The 23,222-nt window shown below is 41.2% G+C and overlaps 1 protein-coding gene and 1 long non-coding RNA gene across 4 annotated transcripts in view; one reads left to right on the plus strand and one right to left on the minus strand.

Moving 5' to 3' along the window:
• LOC132392785 (uncharacterized) overlaps positions 1 to 2,245 on the minus strand; it is a 127,072-nt gene extending 124,827 nt beyond the window's left edge. The window contains exon 1 of the long non-coding RNA XR_009511651.1: positions 2,029 to 2,245. This is a non-coding gene — a long non-coding RNA (uncharacterized LOC132392785). The remainder of the gene's footprint in view (positions 1 to 2,028) is intronic.
• Positions 2,246 to 2,249: 4 nt separating this feature from the next.
• The window catches only part of LOC132392782 (transmembrane protein 237-like), a 40,489-nt gene continuing 19,516 nt past the window's right edge, over positions 2,250 to 23,222 (plus strand). For 2 of the 3 annotated variants that reach the window (XM_059967131.1, XM_059967133.1), the window contains exons 1-5: positions 2,250 to 2,435; positions 13,145 to 13,176; positions 14,572 to 14,585; positions 19,438 to 19,491; positions 21,090 to 21,218. In XM_059967131.1, coding sequence (XP_059823114.1) covers positions 2,265 to 2,435; positions 13,145 to 13,176; positions 14,572 to 14,585; positions 19,438 to 19,491; positions 21,090 to 21,218 — 400 coding nt within the window. In that variant the 5' untranslated portion in view covers positions 2,250 to 2,264. The remainder of the gene's footprint in view (positions 2,436 to 13,144; positions 13,177 to 14,571; positions 14,586 to 19,437; positions 19,492 to 21,089; positions 21,219 to 23,222) is intronic. The other variant, XM_059967132.1, reaches the window with a different exon arrangement.

Below are 23,222 nucleotides of genomic sequence, written 5' to 3' on the forward strand. Positions count from 1 at the left end.
CAGGCTAGGCAGCATCTATGGAGAAAAGTACAGTCGACGTTTAGGGCGGAGACCCTTCAGCAGGAGTCCTGAAACGTAGACTGTACTTTTTTCTAAGGATAGTTTATTGCTCAGTTATAACATTAATCTCAATATGATTACATTAAGTTAAACCACCATTGATTACCTCACATTGATCATCCACGAGACTGGAGTTAACCTCTGGGATAAATGGGAAACTACATTGTCCAAAACCCGGGTCAACCCAACTTCAGTCACTGTGTTGCAGTGCACATTTGAAGACCAAGTGTGTCTCATTTGCATGGTAACAATCACATTCCCAAAAAAGACACTCTAAACTGTCGTGACACGAGATTACCAGATTTCTGGAGGGAGATTCAAAGATCTCAACCCTTCATTAAAAAAATGCCTTTAGGATCTCGAATCCACACCGCAGGAGCAGACAATAGAAATAGGTGCAGGAGTAGGCCATTCAGCCCTTCTAGCCAGCACCGCCATTCACTGTGATCGTGGCCGATCATACACAATCAGTACCCCATTCCTGCCCTCTCCCCATATCCCTTGACCCCGCTATCTATAAGAGCTCTATCTCACTCTCTCTTGAATGCATTCAGACACTTGGCCTCCACTGCCTTCTGGAGCAGAACATTCCACATATCCACCACTCTCTGGGTGAAAAAGTTTTTCCGCATCTCTATTCTAAATGGCCTACCCCTTATTCTTAAACTGTGGCCTCGAGTTCTGGACTCACCCATCAGCTGGAACATGCTTCCTGCCTCAAGCGTGTCCAATCCCTTAATAATCTTATATGTCTCATCAGATCCCCTCTCATCCTTCTAAGTTCCAGTGTATACAGGCCCAGTCACTCCAATCTGTCAACATATGACAGTCCCGCCATTCCAGGGATTAACCTTGTGAACCTACGCTGCACTCCCTCAATAGCAAGAATATCCTTCCTCAAATTTGGAGACCAAAACTGCACACAATACTCCAGGTGGGGTCTCACCAGGGCCCTGTACAGCTGCAGAAGGACCTCTTTACTCCTATACTCAATTCCTTTTGTTATAAAGGCTAGCATGCCTTTAGCTTTCTTCACTGCCTGTTGTACCTGCATGCTTGCTTTCATTGACTGATGTACAAGAACACCTAGATCTCATTGTACTTCCCCTTTTCCTAACTTGACTCCATTTAGATAGTAATCTGCCTTCCTGTTCTTGCCACCAAAGTTGGTAACCTCACATTTATCCACATTAAACTGCATCTGCCCACTCACCCAACCTGTCCAAGGTTGGACCTGCAACCTGCATTCTCATAACATCTTCCTGACATTTCACACTGCCACCCAGTTTTGTGTCATCAGCAAATTTGCTAATGTTACTTTTAATCCCTTCATCTAAATCATTAATGTATATTGTAAACAGCTGCGGTCCCAGCACCAAACCTTGCGGTACCCCACTGGTCACAGCCTGCCAATTCGAAAGGGACCCGTTAATCGCTACTCTTTGTTTCCTGCCAGCCAGCCAATTTTCAATCCATGTCACTATTCTGCCCCCAATACCATGTACCCTAATTTTGCCCACTAATCTCCTACGTGGGACTTTATCAAAAGCTTTCTGGAAGTCCAGGTACACTACATCCACTGGCTCTCCCGTGTCCATTTTCATAGTTACATCCTCAAAAAACTCCAGAAGATTAGTCAAGCATGATTTTCCCTTCATAAATCCATGCTGACTCGGACTGATCCTTCTACTGCTATCCAAATGTGTTGTAATTTCCTCTTTTATAGTTGACTCCAGCAACTTTCCCACCACTGACGTCAGGCTAACCGGTCTATAATTCCCTGTTTTCTCTCTCCCTCCTTTCTTGAAAAGTGGGACAACATTAGCCACCTTGCAGTCAGCAGGAACTGTTACTGAATCTATAGAACGGAGGATACATTTAAACAGGAAGACTATACTGTCTTTAAATGACCCAGCCGAGGGTTCCTGCCCCACCTGTGACAGTCTGCAGGACCCACACTGGGCTCACCTGCCACCTCAGACCTGGAGTGGACACAAGTTATCCTCGATCTTCTTCTGCACAGGGGCTGTCCATAATCAGAGTGTGTGATTTGTAATTGGGACGTAATATGACTCCAACAAGTTAAATCCCTCCTTTTTTGCCATTTAACGCGCAGGAACGTCACCCATCACCGTTTTCAGGTAAAGAGCTCGCGATCAATAGCTGCGGGAGCCGCCGGCAATCAAAGACCATCAATCAAAGTCATGACCCCGCCCGTTCTGACAACGAAAACCAATCAGCGGTTCCGAGACCGCCCCCTCCCGAAGACAGGCGCGAGAGGTGACCCCGGATGTAGATGTGTGGCAGGCGTTGACCCTAGATGTTTGGGATGCCACAGCAACGGGACGAGTGAGATGGAGCGTGACCAGGCGGAGGTAAAGCGGAGAGAACCGCGGGTAGACGGGACACTCCACGGGAGGTCGTCCGAATTGGGTGGGTTGAGAAGACTGCTCTTGGGCTCAGGACTTGAGTACACTGGGAGGGGGATAACACACACGAATTGCTGGAGGAACTCAGCAGGTCAAGCAGCATCTGTGGAGGGAGAAGTCTATATATATATACACACACACCAGGTATTGACAGCAGGATAGGGGAAGAGATGGATGAGAGGGACTTAAGAATGAAGAAAATAAAAGGGAGAAAAACAGAGGGGTGTGATTACTGGAGGTTAGAGAAATTGATATTGATGCTGGCAGGTTGGAGACTATCAAGATGGAATAAGAGGTTTTGCTCCAGCCTGCATTTGACTGTGGACAGACCGTGTGAGAATGGGAAGTGAAACTGAAATGGATAGCCCTTGGGAGATCGTGGCTGTAGTGGCAGACAAAGTGAAGGTGCTCAATGCTGGGTATCATTAATATAGAGGAGTATGCACTGGGAGTACCAGTTGCAATAAATGACACTGATAGGCTCATAGGTATTTCGCTGCCTCATGTTTAAGGTCTATTTAGGTCCCTGAATGCTGGTGAGGCAGGAGGTGTAGACAGGTGTTGATCTTTGCATAGTTGCAGGGTTGAAACACTGATTGTTCATTTCCCTCTGTAGTTTCTGCTTGACCTTCTGAGTTCCTTCAGCATTGTGTGTGTTGCTCTAGATTTCCAGTATCTGTTGAATCTCTTGTTACACTGGAAGGCTCACTAAGTCTTTGGCTACAAGCTAAAGCTGCTGCATCGCCTCAGTACCCTGAAGTGAGGGGATGTGTCTTTTTTTTTTGGTTTTGGTGCACTGGCTGAAGGTGTAATATGGAGATAAAGTTTACTGTTGGTCTCTCCCAACTACAATTGGACAGGGATTGAATGGCCATTGTAGATACTAGGCAGACTGCAGTTGCTAGAATCTAGAGCTGGAGGAGTTCAGCAGGTCAAGCAGCATGCGTGGAAGCCGAGAGATGGTTGGAACCCTGCATCTGAACAGAGAGTATAGAGGGGAGAAAGCCAATATATAGAGATGAGAGGAAGGAGTAAGTCCAGGTTTGGGAGATGATAGGCAGAACAAGATGAGGTGGGCAAGTGGAGTCAAGTGGTTGAAGGTGGAGGAGAGTGCATTTGGGAGACAGCAGCTGGTGGGAGATCAGTTTAGAAAGAGGAAAAGAGGGTAGGTGGAGCTAGTAACCTGGAGCTGAGGTTAAAATGGCTTCTCTGTCTGACATAGGGCAATAGGAATCAAGATACCGCTTTTGATCTCAGTGCCCCAGGGATTGTACAGTGGGGATAATGGGCCTGTAGTTGGTCCTTGTAGTCTGGTGGTTATGGTGAATGTTGGAAAGGTACATTAACTGTTAGGGGACCTGATTGCTCAGATGTCGTTTTGTTCCAGTGTTATTTACTTTCATAATTTGTTAATGTTGAGCACACTGTCTTACAGCCCAAGTGTGGGCCCACCAACATCCTGTTTCTTTAATTATTTGCATAGGACCCAATACTCTTTCGATCCATGGGAAGTGAATCCTTATCAGGCTTCTACCTAGCATTTACTGGCTCCAAATCTCAAATGGCACTTCCTTGCCCTTTCAGTTGATCACAGGCAAAGCCCACCCAATGTTGACAGCATTTACAAGGAGTGCTGCCAGATGAAAGGGCCCTCACTATCCAGACCATGCATTCTTCTCACCACTACCACCAAGTGAGGCCCACCTTGGGTCCCACAACACCGGGTTCAAGAATAATTATTGCCCTACAACCATCAGGCTCCTGAACCAGCATGAATAACTTCACTCATCTCAACTCTAAACTGATTCCACAACTTACAGACTCACCTTCAAAGACCCTACAACTCATGTTCTCAATATTATTTGTTTATTCACAATTTGTCTTTTGCACAGTAGTTGTTTGTCAGTCTTTTTGTTTATGTATAGTTTTCTTAAATTCTGTTGTTTTTCTTTATGTTCCTGTAAGTGCCTCCAAGAATTGAATCTCAAGGTAGTATATGGCGATCCACAAGCACTTTGATTTTGACTTTGGGAACCTGAGGTTTTAACAGCAGTTCACCCAACTGAAACTTTGTATGTGCTTGGTGTGGGGGAACCATTCAACTCACTTTTGTGACTAATACATGCATTCAGATTAATTGGCTGCACTTATCAGACCATCAATATTTTTCTACACTTGTCCTATGAGCATCATGATTTCTTACACAATTGAAACATCTCCTGTAAAGTTAGGTTTTATTATTAGAAGTTAAAATAAGTTCTCTGCAAGAGCCGTGGCCCTGGGCTAACTCATCATAATGTATTCTCAAAGTTGGACCGTTTGCTATCTCACATGTTAGCTGGCACCTTTTAATATAATGGAATGATCTGCTGAACTTGGTCAACCATCAGTGGAAAAGTTGGGAGAGCAACTGCTTGTATGAAGATGCTGTTGACACAGAACAGCCGAGAAGAAGGCAGATCAACCTGCTGAGTTTCCACCAGCCCTTGGGAGAGATATCTAATTGATTTTCTGCTGTTTTATCTCTCCATAGCCCTTTTTTTTTCCTCATTGAAAAGGAAGATCCTGAAACCCGTTTTTGTCTGCATCTTCAAGCGTATTCAGTCCAATTCGGTCTTCGTTCAATGTCCAGCAGGGATCACAACATCACAGACGGGCAGATTTCTTAATGCTAGCAACGTTGAGGGTAAATTTAATCAACTGTGGCCCTAATTGCAATGAGCTAATGGCATCACAAGAGGAGATAATGTAGTTAAATTATTGGCTACCAGTGTCTGGGGCTGAATTGATAGTCAGGAACATGTGTTTAAACCCACAGTATTATTGGAGCAATGAAATTAATCACATAAATTCTGGAATCAATAATGGTGAACAATCCTTAAAACTTCAGGATTGTTCACTATAAAATGAAACTTACTGTCCTTACCTCATTAGGGTCACATCTTGTTGTAGATCCACAGTAATGAAATCTCAGCTACCCTTTGAAATCCCACTGAAGGACAATTCAGGTTGGGCCTCAAATCCACATTTTATCTGTTGGAAAAAATGATAAAAAATATTGGTCATTGCCAACTAATCTGTAGTGAAAGATGAATTAAATCTTAATTTGATTTTGATAAGTAAATTGATTTGTTTGCAGTATAACATTGGATGGATTCAGAGCTGCGATGGGGTGGGGTGTTGGGAAGAGAGGTATTTGTAGTGTTGATTCTCTCATGCTCTTCAAATGTCGTCTTCCATAAGCAACTATCACAATTCTCATGTCAGTTCAAATAGTGAGAGCTTAGCAGTGTGTTGCATTTTATTTTCAGCCACGAGGTTTCAAAATCCCTTTGTCGCTGATTGCTTTCACATGGAACAGTCACCCAGCTAATCCCACCAGCCAAATGTTTCCAGAAGGTGGATTTAGTTGTGGATTAGTTCGAGGTACTGTAGCTGCCAGCCACTTGCTGAGACTTGCAAATCACAGGCACCATGAAGAAAAAGCAAGTGGTGAGGATCTGCTATTCATTTGTCTAGATGCTGGGAATTTGCAGAAATGCCTGCAGCATTGGGGCAAAAAATGATTAAGCTATCAGTGAGTGTGTGAAAATATTTCCTCTCATAGAACTGTATTTCTCAGTGAGGACAGGAATCAAGCAAAGCTGTACCAGGAGCCATCCAGAAACAGCCATTCAAATTCCCCTCTGTCGTTGAGGAGCCGTCAGTGTAAAGAATCAGATCTTTGGCAGACAGGACACTGTCAGTCTGCGTGTTCTTGAGTTAAGACTGCCATTATGTGTTTCTTGCTGACGTAGAGTACCGGGTAAATGTATCAGAGATTCTTAATGCAAATGTAGTACACAATGTCACCTATAAAGTTTGAAATGCTATTAGTCGTTCTTCATTAAGAGTCACAGGGTCGTTTGAGCACTTCTTGCCCTTCAGCAGATTGTTGAGTGGTTGAGCAATAGTTGATGGATCTGCCTCTAGCTTGTCAATATTTTGATTAGCAATGATTTCATCTTCAGCCCTGCACGTCTTCACTTCCTTGGTGCTTATTGAAGCAAGCTGTTACAGAGCTGTTAATCTTAATGTTTCATTGCTGTTATCCTCACTTGACTTGCTAGGGGATGCTGTAGAGGCCATGTCAGATCCACCCTGTAATTCTTTGTTCAGATAATGGCGCTGTATTGCGAGACTGTCCAATGTAGGCTGTAATTCCGTGGAGTTCTAATGATGTTGCTGTTTCCAGGGGCTGTTCAGTGTAGGGAATGTGCTCCAGGGCAGAGTGCTAGCATCACCAAAGTGTCACTGACAGGACTGCCTACTTGAAGTCCCAGCTGCAATTTCTTACATTGCTTTACTTTGTTTCCAATCCTCGTACCATGCACTTCAATTGAATTGTTGTGTTGTTCTTTTGCTTGTTCAGTTAATGCAAAGAATTGCTCTTTAGGCTTTTTACTGTCTCTTTGATGCTGTTTTTGTAGTTTATTGCAAGTTTTACATTTCTTTCAATTAGTGAAAACTTTACTCGCCTCGTTAATTCTTTCATTCAGTCACATATTTGATCAAACTGACCACATGGTCTTATCTCCAAATCAATAATAGCCATTCCATGTTTCTCCTGTCCCTCAAGCATTCCCTGGATTTTATCGCATGCTTTCTTCTTAATAAACGTAATATTGGTTGCTATTTTTCATCTGGACTAAGATGTTTTATTAGGCAAGAGCTATTAATAGGTTTCACAACTTTGGTCATTATTTTGATTTGATCTTAATTTGTGTGTACTTTTAATTAGATTGACCAAAACTTCAAAATGTTAGTAGATTAAAACTGAATAGATCATCCAGCAACCAGAATAGATTGCACAACCGATTATTTTTACTAGGTACTGAAATAGATTATCAAGTGACTGAAATAGATTGTCCTGCAATTGAACTTTTTACAGATCTGTTTTTCTTAAATAGCAACATAGTACTCCTGAACCCGATTTTCCATCCAATATTGAAGCCAGAACCAGTTTTCTCTCAGACAAATCTGAACTGAGGAAGTTCTTGCCTCTTTTTGTTGCGCACTAAAAATTCCACTTTTTCTGCGATTGTTCTGAGTTCTTAAGTTTGCAATGTCTTGCTGACTACACCAATTGTTGGATTCTGATGTTTTAATCCAGGGTTCTTTCAGAACTCAGGAAAGAGACAGAAAGCTTGTTTCATGATTATTTTATTAAGCGTTATTATAACAAGGAGAAGTCGGAAGGAACAGTGAAGGTAGAGCAAAAGCTAAGATGGCACTGCTTTATTGTTATTGTTTGCTATTTGATACTCATAGATAAGGAAATCCCTTTCAAATTTATAGATAAGAATCCACAAATGAGATCACTGTTACTCAAATCATGCAATACCAAGAGAAGCTTCCAGAATCATACCAATATAACCTCTAGGGGATATATTGAACAACTTCATATACATATTATGATTTCTAGGAGGCATATTAAACTGTTACATGCATAAGAGTTACCTGAAATACAAGCAGATAATTAGTTGTTAAACTGCAAAGAAAATAACAATTAGACAATCTAATCTAAGAATTTAACAGTCAGATCCAACTGCAATGTCCTCAGCCCCCAGTCTGCTTCCTCTCCACTCACAACTGCATGGCCAGATTCTGCTTAACTTCATCTACAAGTTTGTAGAAGGCTGTATGTCGAATGACGGCGACTCGGGAATGCAGGAGAAAGAAAACTGAGTGATCTGGTGTATGACAGCATTCGTTTCTCCACTGAAAACAAAACAAATTTGCTAGTCACTGGCTTCAGGAGGTGGTGGGGGGTGTTGCAGACACACAGCTGTATGAATAAACGGTGCTAAAATTGAGAGGATTAAAAACTCCAAGTTCATAGAAGTGAACATCATCAATAGCCTGTCCAGGTCAACCACATAAATGAAATTTTACGGGTCGAATGGTCTACTTCTGCACCTATTGTCTATTGTTACCTGGATTTTAGCACCTAAGTTACAGAGAAAGGTTGAACAAGTTAGCTCTTTATTCTTTGGAGTGTAGAAGGTTGAGGGGGGTCTTGATAGAGGTATTTAAAATTATGAGGGGGATAGATAGAATTGACGTGGATAGGCTTTTTCCATTGAGAGTAGGGGAGATTCAAACAAGAAGACATGAGTTGAGAGTTAAGGGGCAAAGATTTAGGGGTAATACGAGGAGGAACTTCTTTACTCAGAGAGTGGTAGCTGTGTGGAACGAGCTTCCAGTAGAAGTGGTAGAGGCAGGTTCAATTTTGACATTAAAAAAAAATTGGATAGGTATATGGACAGGAAAGGAATGGAGGGTTATGGGCTGAGTGCAGGTAGGTGGGACTAGGTGAGAGTAAACGTTCGGCACAGACTAGAAGGACCAAGATGGCCTGTTTCCGTGCTGTAATTGTTATATGGTTATATGGAAAGAAAGTTTCAAATTTCCTTTTTGAGTATTTTCAGATAAGAGGATGATTTTTTTTAAAAGGGGTATGTTTGGCAATTTTTGTCAAACAAAACATTATTTTTGAAGGATTTTCAAATGAAGATCCTTCAAAATATTTGAAGGATCTCAACTCCTACCTGAGAAATGAATTGTACATGCTCCAATTTGCCCATCAGCACAACAGGTCCACAGCAGATGCCAGCTCATTGGCTCTTCATTCAACCCTGGAACATCTGGACAGCAAAGGTGCATACATCAGAATGCTCTTTATCAACTACAGCCTGGCATTCAATACCATCATCCCCTGAAAACTAATCAATAAGTTCAAGACCTTGCCATAATACCTCCTTGTGCAATTGGATTCTTGATTTCCTCACTTGTAGGGCCCAGTCAGTTTGGATTGGCATCATCTCCTGCACAATCTCCATCAGTATAGGTGAATCTCAAGGCTGTGTGCTTAACTCTCTGCTCTACCTGCTTTACACTTTTGACTGTGGCTAAGCACAGCTCCAATGCCATATTTAAGTTTGCTGATGACACCACTGCGGTGGGCCAAAGCAAATGTGGTGATGAAGCAGCATATAGGAGGGAGATTGAGTAGTGCCACAACAACAACCTCTTACTCAATGTTGGCAAGGTCAAGGAACTGGTTATTGACTACAGTAGGAGGAAACCAGAGGTCCATGAGCCAGGCCTCAATGGGAGTTCAGAGATGGAGAGGGTCAGCAACTTTAAATTCCTCGGTGGTGTTATTTCGGAGGATCTGTCCAGTGCACGGCATGTAAGTGCAATTACGATGAAAGCATGGCAGTGCTTCTACTTCCTTAGAAGTTTGCAAAGATTCAGCATGACACCTGAAACCTTGACAAATGTCAATAGGTATGTGGTGGAGAGTATATTGATTGGCTGTTACACAGCCTGGTATGGAAACACCAATGCCCTTGAACGGAAAGTCTTACAAAAAGTATTGGATATGGACTAATTCATCATGGGTAAAGCCGCGCCCACCATTAAGCACATCTGCATAGAGCAGCATCCATCATCAGGGGTCCCCACCACCCAGAAGATGCTCTCTTCTTGCTGCTGCCATCAAGAAGGTCCAGGAATCTCAGGACTCACACCATCAGGTTCAGGAACAGTTATTACCTGTCAACCATCAGGCTCTTGGATCAAAGGAGATTACTTTACTCAACTTCACTTACTCCCATCACTGACATGTTCCCACAACATCTGGACTCACTTTCAAGGAATCTTCAACTCATGTTTTCAATATTTATTGCTTACTACTTTATTATTATTATTTATTTGTTTTTGTATTTGCACAGTTTGTTGTCTTTTGTACACTGGTTGTACATCCAATTGATGAGGCATTTCTTTGATTCTATTCTGGTTATCAGATTTTTTGAGTATGCTTGCAAGAAAATGAATCTCAGGGTTGTACATGGTGACATACATGTTCTGTGATAAAGTTATTTTGGACATTGAAGTTGTTGGTGTCACCTTCAAAGGAAGTTACTATGGTTTGAACCAAAGAACGAAAAAGGAGATGTTGGAGGTATTACCATAGCCCTTCCAATAGAAAGAGAAATGGAAAAACAAATTGCTGACAAATACAGAAGCACAAGGCTTGAGGAGAATTAATGACCTCAGTGTTATCTCTAATACAGTAAAGGTGAGAAGGCATAGAAAACACAGAATTTCTAAGCAACACCCACAGAATGCTGGAGGAACTCATCAAGTCAGGCAATGCATATGGAAGGGAATTTCTAAATACATTCAAGTGAACTTTTTAGTTGGTCTGTAATAAGGAGGGTATACAATTCTGTATTTCGCTTTAGGGAATCGATCAAGGCTGATGGAAGAAATGTTAGTGCTCAGAATTCATGAGAAGTGAGATGAAGGAAAAAGACTGAGGTTCTAATTGTAGGTAAAGCCATTTTACTAAACTGAAAGGCAACAGGAAAAATGAACTGAAAACAGCTATGAGAAGCGAAATCAATCCAGAGTTAACAAATTCCATCAAAGGAAAAGGATGGGAGTGATGGATAAACAGCTCTCTGTTAGGTGAGATACATTAGGGTTGAAAAGGGGAAAATATTGAAACTTGTCAGAGAGAAGATAAGAAGAGCTTAAGTACAAAGTGCAATAGTATAGAAAGTGTAAACATGAAGTTGGGGACGGTATAACTGAACATTGTCAAGTAAAATCAAATGCTCCAAAGATGCTTTATAGGTAAAGAATGGAAAGATAACAGAGGAAAGAGTAAGGCCTGTGAAGGATTATTAAAGGTTGTGTGGAGTCAGGATATGCAGGAAGGTTCTTGATGAATATTTTACAACTATATTCACAGAAGAGTGATGCAGATGTGATGGTTGTGATGAAATAGTGGTTAGCATAAACAGGGTGAAAGAGAATGTATTAGTGGCTGAATATTTTTCAAAATGGATTAAGTGCTAGGCCCAGATGAAATAGACCCTGGCTTCTAAAGAGAAGCAAGGAAGGAAATTGAGTATTTTTCAATCTTCCCTATGTACAATAGTGGTTCCTGGGGAATGGAGAAGTTTTAAAGGGAGGAAGAGATAAAACAGATAATTGTAGGGCAGATACAAAGAATCGAATACTGGAATCCACTTGAAACAACCATATTTTTCTTTACTTAGAAAGGTGCAGATTAATCATGGGTAAGATTTCCTTAAGGGACGGTTATGGGTGATGAGTCCCCTTGAATCATTTGAAGAGCTAAATAAGGGGGTCCTGGAGAGGTATGTATGATATTTGTTGTACAGATACTATCAAAGGTTTTGGCAAAGTCTTATATGGAAAGCAAAGTAAAATCAAATGGGATCCAAATTTGCCTCAGTGGCAGGAAGGACCAGGTATTGTACTTTTGGCTGGGGTTTCAGAGAGTCAGTTCCCTTGCTTCTGGATGCTACATTAATGAATTTTACCCAATATTGGGGCCGTTACAAAGGTGTACAGATAATGCAAAAATTGGCTGTTAATAGCGAAGAGGAAGCTTTAACCTACAGGAAGTTATGGCTGGTCTATTCCAGTGGATTTTTAAAAATGGCAAATGGATGTTAACCCAGAGTTTAAGGTAACATATTCAGGAAGGTGCAACAAAGGAAACAAATATAAAATCACTTCCAAGTGTATTGAGTGATGTGGAAAAAACAAAAAGACCTCCTGAGTGTATACCTGCAGATCCTGATGTAGTAGGAGAGATCAGTAAGGCAATTAAAATGTAATAAGTCTTCTTATTGCAGACTGAGAATATAAGAGCAAGGAGGTTATGCAAATCTCATAAGTTTTGGATGTACATAGAGCTATGTTTAGCAAGATTATAGATCTAGGGCTGGAAGCTGGAATTAAGTTTGTTGTTTCTTTTCAACTGTCACAGACATGATGAGCTGAGTGAATTGGTGTCATAAATTTTCTATGATTCTGTCAGGATATTTTATTGTCTGTTGTTGGATTTGCCCTTCAGTTGGCTTCTGAGATGCTAGGTAAGGAAGCATCTCCGGAGCGAATAACAGACTTAATGTTTCAGGCTGGGGATTGAACAGAACTGGACAAATGAGGAGACATATTTGTTTTCACACTTCTCCAGTTTGATACATAGTCACTGAGCTGAAATGTACATGTCTTGAATACACTCTCTCCCTTGAATTGACTCTCCGAGGTAGAGATTCAAGAGGCCTTGAGAAAAATCATTCCTCTTCACCTGTCTGTTCATTTATTCTGAAACTATGCCTCTTTGGAAAAGTAACCTCTCAGAATCTATACCATCAATCTCCTGCACACCCTCTCATTAACCTTAGAAATGTGTGTTTAAATATGATTATCTCTAAAGGATCTCAACCCAAAATGTCAGCTTTTTATTTTCCTCCATAGTGGCTGCCTGACCTGCTGATTTCTGTCAGTATTTTGTGTGTGCGTTGATGTTGAATCAGGCTGTTTTCATTGTTGTAGACTGCCTCAGTGTACCTTTGTAAAAAGTTCCATAATATCAAGGTTGTTTCTGAATGATGCTCAGTTTGATAGGGGCTCAGAATGCCGTGATTTTATAAGGAGATATGACAGCATGTCCTTGACGATACCCAGATTCTGCAGTAGTTTTATCAGACACTGAGAAGATGGCACATTCAGAGAATTGTGTACCTTTTGTGCCATTAATTTTTTTTTGTTTAATTTTCTTTCAGCGTCCACCACGTGCCCTTCCACCATTGCCAAGGTAAGCCTGCTGAATATGAAGGTGTAAATATTTTGGGGACAGCACCATGCCGTTAGTAAATAACATGTGTGATGGTAAATATTAAAAAACAACAAATTAATTACAGTTGAACAATATGACACAGTGTTAGGTATTAAACTGTCGGGTTTTGGTATGGATCCTCTGTGTTGAAGTGGGATGTATTGTATGAGTGGGTGTTGTACAATGTTGCTGGAGTAAGACTGAGTATGTATGTCCTTCCTTCAGTTTGAGAGGGACAGATTTCATAGGACACTGTGGCCATTATATAATGATTTGGGGAAATAATCAGCTATTGAGGAAGAGTGTTCAGTGCCTAAAGTAAGTTGGACAGTTATTTAAGCTAACATGCCTTATAGGAATTTGCTTCAAGTTATTTCTGACTTTTTTTTGGTGAATATTGATAACAATAACACAGGTGAACAAAAGAAAATTCCATGACTATCAAACTTCAATAATTAACAAATTGATCATCAGACAAACCTTTTAAAAATGGAGATGCCCCAAGGAGATTGTACTTGCATTTTCCAATTTTTAACTGCCAAATGAACACCAATGTAAACCAACTAAAATTTGTATTACGTATTTATTAATAGTTATTGTATTTTTTTAGGTTATGATTTTTATGGAGTTCTATTAGGCCCCACAGCCTAATTTTGCACAATCCTGAAAATATAAAACTAATTAAATTGGAAAAAAAATAAAATTTATTTTTATCTGTTGATACAATTTTTAAAACGAATTGAATTTGCCAAATCTATTCATCCACTGATCAATGGTGAAGTATACTGTGCCTTTGTCAACCAATTGTCGTTTCTGAGATAAGGCGATTCCTTTTGCCTTGTTTTATCACCTTATTTCATTGGTGGCAGTAAGAAGTAGGGGTACAGGTTGCAGGCAGAGACAAGTAACAGAAATGGAAGAAGTCTTAAAACTGAATCATGGAGCAAGAAGGAAAGTTAGTCAAGGTGAGTTCACTGAGTGGCAGAACATATTACCGGGAAGGTCTCTAAAAAAATGTGGTTCAGTGACAATTGGGTATCTGGAGAGAGAATGAACAAACTTGATTAAGATAAATGGTGAAAAGTGGAGTTGAGAATGTAAGGAAATATACAGGTTTGGAATCATAGTGAACAGACAGTGCATTGATGGGAAGGTTAATATTTTGAGGTTGATTATTAAAGTGAAAAGACATGGGAGGGATTGAATGATAAGAACAGTAGGTGAATCTGAGGGATCTGGTGAGAAGGTGAGTCAGGGTGTGAGATATAGTGAGAAGGTGAGTTGAAGAGGAGATAAAATGTGTAGTCGATTCAGCAATGTTTAATACTGTTTTTATCTTGTTTGCTTTTCTTTTATGGGCTGATTGGAATGAAGCAGCGAAACTAAAGGTAGGCCTCATTTGAACTTGCCACTTCCAGTGCTTCTGATATTTACTGATGTCATTTCATAGTGGGCTACTGTGCGGTTATTACATTATAATTGGCATTGGGAAGTCATTGAGTTGAGCTGCTACTACTATTTGTTGCAAAAACACTACTGTGGAAATTTGTACAGAGCCGCATCGATTAAAATGTAATTGGATTTGACTGTCATGGTTCAATGCCTGCTGAAGCTCACTTTCTCATCCAGTGTGTGAAGAATTGCCCAATGCCCAGCTAACAAAGATTGACTGGGAATTTCTTCGGTACTTCAGTAGGAGGTTTTGCCTGAAGAGACAATAACTAACCAGAATAAGATAATGGCAATTTGCATTTTTAGTGCAAATTGCACAATAAACTCTGGTCTCTTCAATTCTTTACTACTCTTTCAAATGTTTTTAACTGGAAGTCAGTTTTACGTTTTCACTCATGCAGCTAATTTTAAAAAAGAAATTTGTTTATAAAACTATCCCTCAATATATCAAACACGAGGAAATCTGCAGATGCTGGAAATTAAAACAACACACACAAAATACTGGTGGAACACAGCAGGTCAGGCAGCATCTATAGGGAGAAGCATTGTCGATGTTTCGGGCGGAGACCCTTCATCAGGACTAACTGAAAGGAGAGATACTAAGAGATTTGAAAGTAGTGGGGGGAAGGGGGAAATACAAAATGATAGGAGAAGACCGGAGGGGGTGGGGTGAAGCTAAGAGCTGGAAAGGTGACTGGCAAAAGGGATACAGAGCTGGAGAAGGGAAAGGATCGTGGGATAGGAGGCCTCGGGAGAAAGAAAGGGAGGGGGGAGCACCAGAGGGAGATGGAGAACAGGCAGAGAGAGAGAAAAAAAAACAAACGACTAAATATGTCAGGGATGGGATAAGAAGGGGAGGAGGGGCATTAACGGAAATTAGAGAAGTCAATGTTCATGCCATCAGGTTGGAGGCTACCCAGCCGGTATTTTTTTCCCGGGACACCTTTTTCTCTGTTTGCCTCTAACCTGATGGCATAAACATTGACTTCTCTAACTTCCGTTAATGCCCCTCCTCCCCTTCTTACCCCATCCCTGACATATTTAGTCGTTTGTTTTTTTTTCTCTCTCTCTGCCCATCACTCTGCCTGTTCTCCATCTCCCTCTGGTGCTCCCCCCTCCCCCTTTCTTTCTCCCGAGGCCTCCTATCCCACGATCCTTTCCCTTCTCCAGCTCTGTATCACTTTCGCCAATCACCTTTCCAGCTCTTAGCTTTGTCCCACCCCCTCCAGTCTTCTCCTATCATTTTGTATTTCCCCCTTTCCCCCACTATTTTCAAATCTCTTAGTATCTCTCCTTTCAGTTAGTCCTGATGAAGGGTCTCGGCCCAAAACATCGACAGTGCTTTTCCCTATAGATGCTGCCTGACCTGCTGTGTTCCAACAGCATTTTGTGTGTGTTGCCTCAATATATCTGAATGATAATAGTGAATTCAATTGGAAGTTGTGATTTCATGAAGGTAATTAATAAAAGCAGACTTTACAGTGTTAGTGTAGTTCTATTTAGAGACAATATTTTAAAGTTTAAAAAAGTTAAAACTTTTCAAAACGTTCTTTGCTTCCTAAAGAATAGTTTTAATTTTTGGAATTTGCTTGAATGTTTGCAAGTGAGCAATATTAGAGAAATCATTAATAGTGATTAACTTACTCCAAGGACTTGGCTAGTTGTGTAGCCAAATTAACCCAAAGATAGTGGACACTCTGGTTGCAATTAAAATTCCATGGTTTTTCTTTTGCCTTAGTTTTACCAAAAAAAAATTGCTTATTCAAAAACTGCAGTTCAGTGACAACGAAATAATTGATAGAAAAAAGTCTCTCAGTTTGCTTTGCAACTGAGCATCAAAGTCACATTAATGAGACATTACAGACAAGGATTAGAAATCAAAGGCAAAAGAGAAAAAGGGTTTGAGAAAAGATATCTAAGCCATCTGGGGTTAGGTTGTATGACTAAGGAAGAGCCTGATTCCAGATTTCTTAGATCATGAGACATAGCAGGATTAGGCCATTCGGTCCATCAAGTCATCGTGGCTGATCCATTTTCTCCTCAACCCCATTCTCATGCCTTCTCCCCATAACCTTTCATGCTTTGACTAATCAAGAACCTATTAACCTCTACCTTAAATGCACCCAGTGACCTGGCCTCCACAGCCTTCTATGGCAACAAATTCTACAGATTCACCACTCTCTAGTTAAAGAAATTCCCCCTCATCTGTTCTAAATAGAAATCCCTTTATTTTGAGGTTGTGCTCTTTGGTCCTAAACTTCCCATCCTCTTCACATCCAGTCTATCTTTGCCCTTCAACATTCGATAGGTTTCAATGAGATTCTCCCTTCATTCTTCTAAATTGAAGTGAGTACAGACCCAAAGCCTTCAGTCGCTGCTCGTACGATAACCTGGAATCATTCTCATGAACCTCCTCTGAACACTCTCCAATGTGAGGCCCAACACTGCTCACGGTACTCCAAGTGAGGGCTCACCAATGCCTATACAGCCTCAGCATTACATCCTTGCTTTTATATTCTAGTCCTCTTGAACTGAATGCTAACATTGCATTCATCTTCATCACCACCAATTTAACCTGCAAATTAACCTTTAGAGAGCCCTGCACGAGGACTCCCTATCCACCTCGGAATTTTTAGTTTTCTCCCTACTTCGAAAATAATCTATGCTTTTATTCCTTTTACCAAAGTGCATGACCATACACTTCCCAACACTATTCCATCTGCCACCTCTTTACTCGGTCTCCTAATCTGCCTAAATCCATCTACAACCTCTCTGCTTCCTCAACACTACCTGCACCTCCATCTACCCTCGTATTGTCTGCAAACTTGGCCATAAAGCCATCAATTTCATCATCCAAATTATTGACATACAATGTAAAAAGAAACGGTCCAACACAGACTCTGTAGAATACATCGGCAGCCAATCTGAAAAGGATCTCTATTCCCACTCTTTTCCTCCTGCCAATTAGCCAATTTTCTTTCTATGCTAGTATCTGTCCTGCAATACGCTGGGGTCTTGTTAAACACCCTCATATGCAGCACCTTGTCAGAGACCTTTTGAAAATTCAAATCACAACATCCACCAATTCTCCTTTGTCTATCTTGCTTGTAATTCTTCAATGAATTCCAACAGATGTGCCAAGTAAGATTATTCCTTAAGGAAATCATGACAATTTTGGCCTAATTTGTCATGTGCCTCCTAAGTACCCTGAAACCACATCCTTAACTAAATGACTCCAACATATTCCCAACTACTGGGGTCAGGCTAACTGGCCTATAATTTCCTTTATTTTTGCCTCCCTCCCTTCTTGAAGGCTAGAGTGACATTTGCAATTTTCCAGTCCTCTGGAACCATGCCAGAATCAATTGATTCTTGAAAGATCATTACTAATGCCTCCAATCTCTTCAGCCACCTCTTTTAGTACCCTGGTGTATAGTCCATCAGGTCCAGGTGACTTATCAACCTTCAGACCTCTCAGTTTCCCAAGCATCATCTCCTTAGTAATAGCCACTACACTCACTTCTGCCCCTTGACACACTTGAACTTCTGGCATACTACTAGTGTCTTCCACAGTGAAGACTTGCAAAGTACTTATTCAGTTTGTCCACCATTTCCTTGTTCCCCCATTACTATCTCTCCAGTATCATTTTCCAGCAGTTCAATATCTACTCTCGCTTCTCTTTTACTCTTCATATAGCTGAAAATATGTTTGGTATCATATTTGATATTATTGGCTAGCTTACCTTTATTTTTCATCTTACTCCTCCCCATGGTTTTTTAGTTGCTTTCTGTTGGTTTTTAGAAATTACCTAATCCTCTAACTTCCCACTAATATATGCTCTATTATATGCCCTCTCTTCTGCTTTTATGTTGACCTTGACTTGCCTTGTCAGCTACGGTTGCATCATCCTGCTTTTAGAATACTACTTCTTCATTGGGATGTATCTATCCTGCGCCTTCCAAATTGCTCCCAGAAATTCCAGCCATTGCTGCTCTTCCATCATCCCTGTTAGTGTCCCTTCCAATCAACATTGACCAGCTTCTCTCGTATGCCTCTGTAACTCCCTTTATCCACAATAAAATTGGTACATCTGACTTTAACTTCTCCCTCTCAAACTGCAGGGTGAATTGTATCATATAATACTCACTGACCCCTACTGGTAATGGAGATCATGCAGCCTGTCAAGATCAATCTACCATTAATTCCTCTGTACAGCAGCTAGCTACCTCAGGGATGACTCGTGTCATCTGTACGATGCTCTTAAGTGTCAGGTGAGCAGGAAGGGTGGGGGAGGTGGGGAAGAGAAGAAGCTTTTAATATTGCATTTTTTCTTGAGGTTTATGAATGTTGTGTCCCCGGCATTGTGCCTTGATCTGATCTTATTAATAACTGGTGCAGAGGTTAGTGTTGTTATCTCACAAGTTCAAGGGTGCTAGATTCAATCCTTGCCTCAATGGCTGTGTGAGAGAGGAGTATGCATGTTCTTTTTTTAACCACTTGAGTTTCCCCAGGTATTCAGTTTTCTTCCCACAGCCCAGTAACATGCTGATAGGTTAACTGGCTGCTGAAAATTACTCCATAGTGTAAACAAGTGATGAGTGAGTCGGCATATGATAGAAAAGTTAATAGTAGGGCTGCCTGTAAATAAAGAGGATTGATTAGGATTGCTCTGATGAGGAGCGGCATGGAAGTTATAGGCCAGGTTGGCGGTGTCTGCCAGAGCAAGTCCGTAACTATCTTTGTTATTGTTGCATTAAGCCAAATTAACCCAACTGTTCCTGTTGCAGATGCATCTACAAGCAAAACCAAAAAGAAAAAAGCCAGGACAAGTAATGGAGTAGGTAAGTATATGAATATGCTCTGTTGGTACTATGAGAGTATACATGTTAAGTAAAATCTTCTGTCCATGGAGTGGTTTGAAAGCTGAAAGGAATTATGGAAAGGAGGCCAAGACTGACAACCTAAAACTAAAAGTGATTAGGAATGGTTGTGCACAGCTCGGTGCCAGCTGTATATAACAGAATGATCTGCGTTGCCTGATTGACGCTCACTGTAGTAAGTGTCAGGATTTAATGTTTTTTTCCCAGCTGGAGAGTGCCAACTGCCAGATGAGCCACCTTCTAACCAGACACTTGCCGATGCAGCCAGTCCCTTACTGTGCCATTGGGAAGTTGATTCTCCCAATATTTATAATCATGAGCAACCCCTGTATTTCTGCTAATATGTTGGGGCACAGTTGAGTGATGTGAGGCCTCTAGCAGAATGAGATTCTGGCCTTTCCTAGGGCCTCTAGCTCAGTCTAGGAGCCTTATGCTGTAGGTAGGTGCCAAAAGATAAGAATTAGGGTTTAAACTAATTTGGCAGGGGAACGCCATTCTCAACAGCTCCAGCAAACCTGCCTGCAAAGATATTGGTCCCCCTCTGGTTCAGGTATAACTTGTCCCTTTTGTACAGGTCATACCTTGCCTAGAAATGATTTCAATGATCCAGAAATCTTAAATCCTGCGCCCTGCACCTGGCCTACTGAGTTTCTCCAGCATTTTGTGTGTGTCGCTTGGATTTCCAGCATCTGCAGATTTGTGAATTAGGTACATGTTGTTGTTGTATTTGTTCAAAATATTGGTTAACAAGGGAGAGATATTTTGGGCAATTCGTTAAATGAAAGCCAAATCAGGCTATATTTTGTTGTTAAAATATATACTTTTGTTTCCCAGGTGACTGATGTGGAAAGCCAGGTAGCACTCTCAATTATCTCAATTATTTGGATGGTCCAACTGTGGCAATCATGAAAAGTAAAAGATATTAGATCAAAGTTTGCTTTAATTTTGCAAACAAAGGCAAATCCAGGAACAGGGAAATATTCAGAATTTATCAAATAAGGCCTATGGTATTGACACAGAAAATTTAAAATACAAGGGAAGGCTAATAAGAAACATAAAAGCATATTGTAAGAGCTTCAATAGTAATGTAAAGAAGTAAAAGCAAAAATTAATGTGGGTCCATAAAGGAGTGAAAGAAGAGAAAATGTATTGGGGAAGTAAGAACAAAGAAGTTAGAGAATTATTTTATGTCCACCTTCACAGAAGAAAACAGAAAACTTTCCAAAAATTGTGGATGTCTGCATTTTTAGAGTAAGCAAAGAGCTAAAAGAACAGACATTAGTTTAAAAAAAACAACTGTTGGAGAAATTGACCAGAGAAATATTGTACTGGTATTTGACACAGCTTTCCCCACTCCCCTGTACCCTACACTCAACTAAATGGCTGTGAGTGGGCCTGCAGAAGCTCAGTTGTGGAAAAATCCTGATTGCAGATTTCATCACAGAGGGAACCATGCCTGAGGCTTTCCAGCATGGGTACGCATGATTATGGACTGTCACTGCATGTTGATTAGAGCTCTTGGATGTTTTTTAAAATCTTGATTTCATCTTATTACACAGATACTTTGATGAGCTCAACAGGAAGGCGCAAATCTGAAAGCATAGAGCCCCTTACCCCAGACCTTCAGGATGCTCCTCCTCAAAAGAAAAAGAAGAAGAGAAAGCTTCTACCAGCAGCTGGTGAGCAGGGTCAGTCTCCTTAGAAATACACAATGTAAACAAAGTGTAAAACATGCTTTGTGTTGGAGAACATCACTGACATATTGAAATCCAAACCATTGTATTAAATTCTTTAAAACACTCCAGCACATACTATGTCAAGATGAAATTGGTGAAGCATGTATTTCAGAATTTACCATTAATTCAATGAACAAAGTGTTACTTAAATTCATTCATGTTAAAAACCAGTGTTCTATATTTGTGTGGTAATAGGATTGCTCTGTGAACTGGCATTGGCTCAGTGGGCTGAATGGCCTCTTTCTGTGTAATAAGGAAATATAAAATATGATAGTTCTGACTTTTTAATTCCATCAAATACTTTCCTGTTATTTAAATCCCAGTTGAATTGAATTGACTTTATTACTTAACATCCTTCAAATACATGAGTAAATATCTTTACATCACATTTCTGTTCAAATGCTCAATTAACAATTATATTAATTTATATATAACAGGATGGCCAGTATAACATAGAAGTACAGTAGCATCAGCATGAATTAAGCAATCTGATGGCCTGGTGGAAGAAGCTGTCTGGGAGCCTGTTGGTTCTGGCTTTTATGCTGCGGTACCATTTCCCAGATGGTAGCAGCTGGAACAGTTTGTGGTTGGGGTAACTTGGGTCTCCAATGATCCTTCGGGCCATGTGTACCCACCTGTCTTTGTAAATATCCTGAATTGTGGGAAGTTCACATCTACAGATGTATTGGGCTGTCTGCACCACTCTCTGCAGGGTCCTGCAATTGAGGGAAGTATAGTTCCCATGCCAGGCAGTGATGCAGACAGTCAGGATGCTCTCAATCATGCCCCTATAAAAAGTTCTTAGAATTTGGGGGCCATACCAAACTTCTTCAACCGTCTGAGGTGAAAGAGGCGCTGATGTGCCTTTTTCACTACACAGCTGGTACGTACAGACCATATGAGATCCTCGGTGATGTTTGTGCCAAGGAACTTAAAGCTGTTCACCCTCTCAACCCCAGATCCATTGATGTCAATAGGGGTTAGCCAGTCTCCATTCCTCCTGTAGTCCACAACCAGCTCCTTTGTTTTTGCGACATTGAGGGAGAAGTTGTTTTCTTGACACCACTGTATCAGGGTGATGACTTCTTCTCTGTAGGCTGCCTCATTATTATTTGAGATTGGGTCAATCAGTGTAGTGTTGACAGCAAATGTAATTTGCAGGTTGGAGCTGTGGGTGGCGACATGGTCATGGATATACAGAGAGTAAAGAAGGGGGCTTAGGACACGGCCCTGAGGGTCACCTGTGTTGGGGGTCAGAGGGGCAGAGGTGAGGGAGCCCACTCTTACCACCTTCTGGCGATCTGACAGGAAGTCCAGGATCCAGCAACACAAAGCAGGGTGAAGGCCGAGGTCTCTGAGCTTCTTGTCGAGCCTGGAGGGAATTATGGTGTTGAATGCTGAACTGTAGTCCAAGAACAGCATTCTCACATAAGCATCCCTCTTCTCCAGATGTGTAAGGAAGGTGTGTAGAGCTGTGGCTACTGCGTTGTCTGTTGATTGGTTATGTTGGTAGGTGAATTGTAGGGGGTCCATTGTAGGTGGTAGCAGGCTGCAGGGTGTAATCCTTGATCAACCTCTCAAAGCATTTGCTTATTATTGAGCTGAGTGTGACAGGATGCCAGTCATTCAGACATTTTACCTTGGTGTTTTTAGGTACAGGGACAGTGGTGGATATTTTGAAGCGGGAGGGCACTCTACACTAGGGGAGAGAGAGAGAGATTAAAAATGCCTGTAAGCACACCTGCCCGCTGTGCTGTGCAAATCCTGAGTACACGCCCTGAGATGCCGTCGGGTCCCGCAGCTTTGCAACTGTCCACCCATTGGAAACACCTGCGTTCCTCAGCCTCAGAGATGACCAAGCTGCTGGTCGCATCATCTGCAGGTCTCCTCAGGAGCTTAGTATTGCCTCAAGTAATCAGAGCTGTAGACATAGCCACTAGGATACTGACTGGCTTG

Source organism: Hypanus sabinus, chromosome 4, assembly GCF_030144855.1.
Source record: "Hypanus sabinus isolate sHypSab1 chromosome 4, sHypSab1.hap1, whole genome shotgun sequence".
NCBI classification, from domain to species: domain Eukaryota; kingdom Metazoa; phylum Chordata; class Chondrichthyes; order Myliobatiformes; family Dasyatidae; genus Hypanus; species Hypanus sabinus.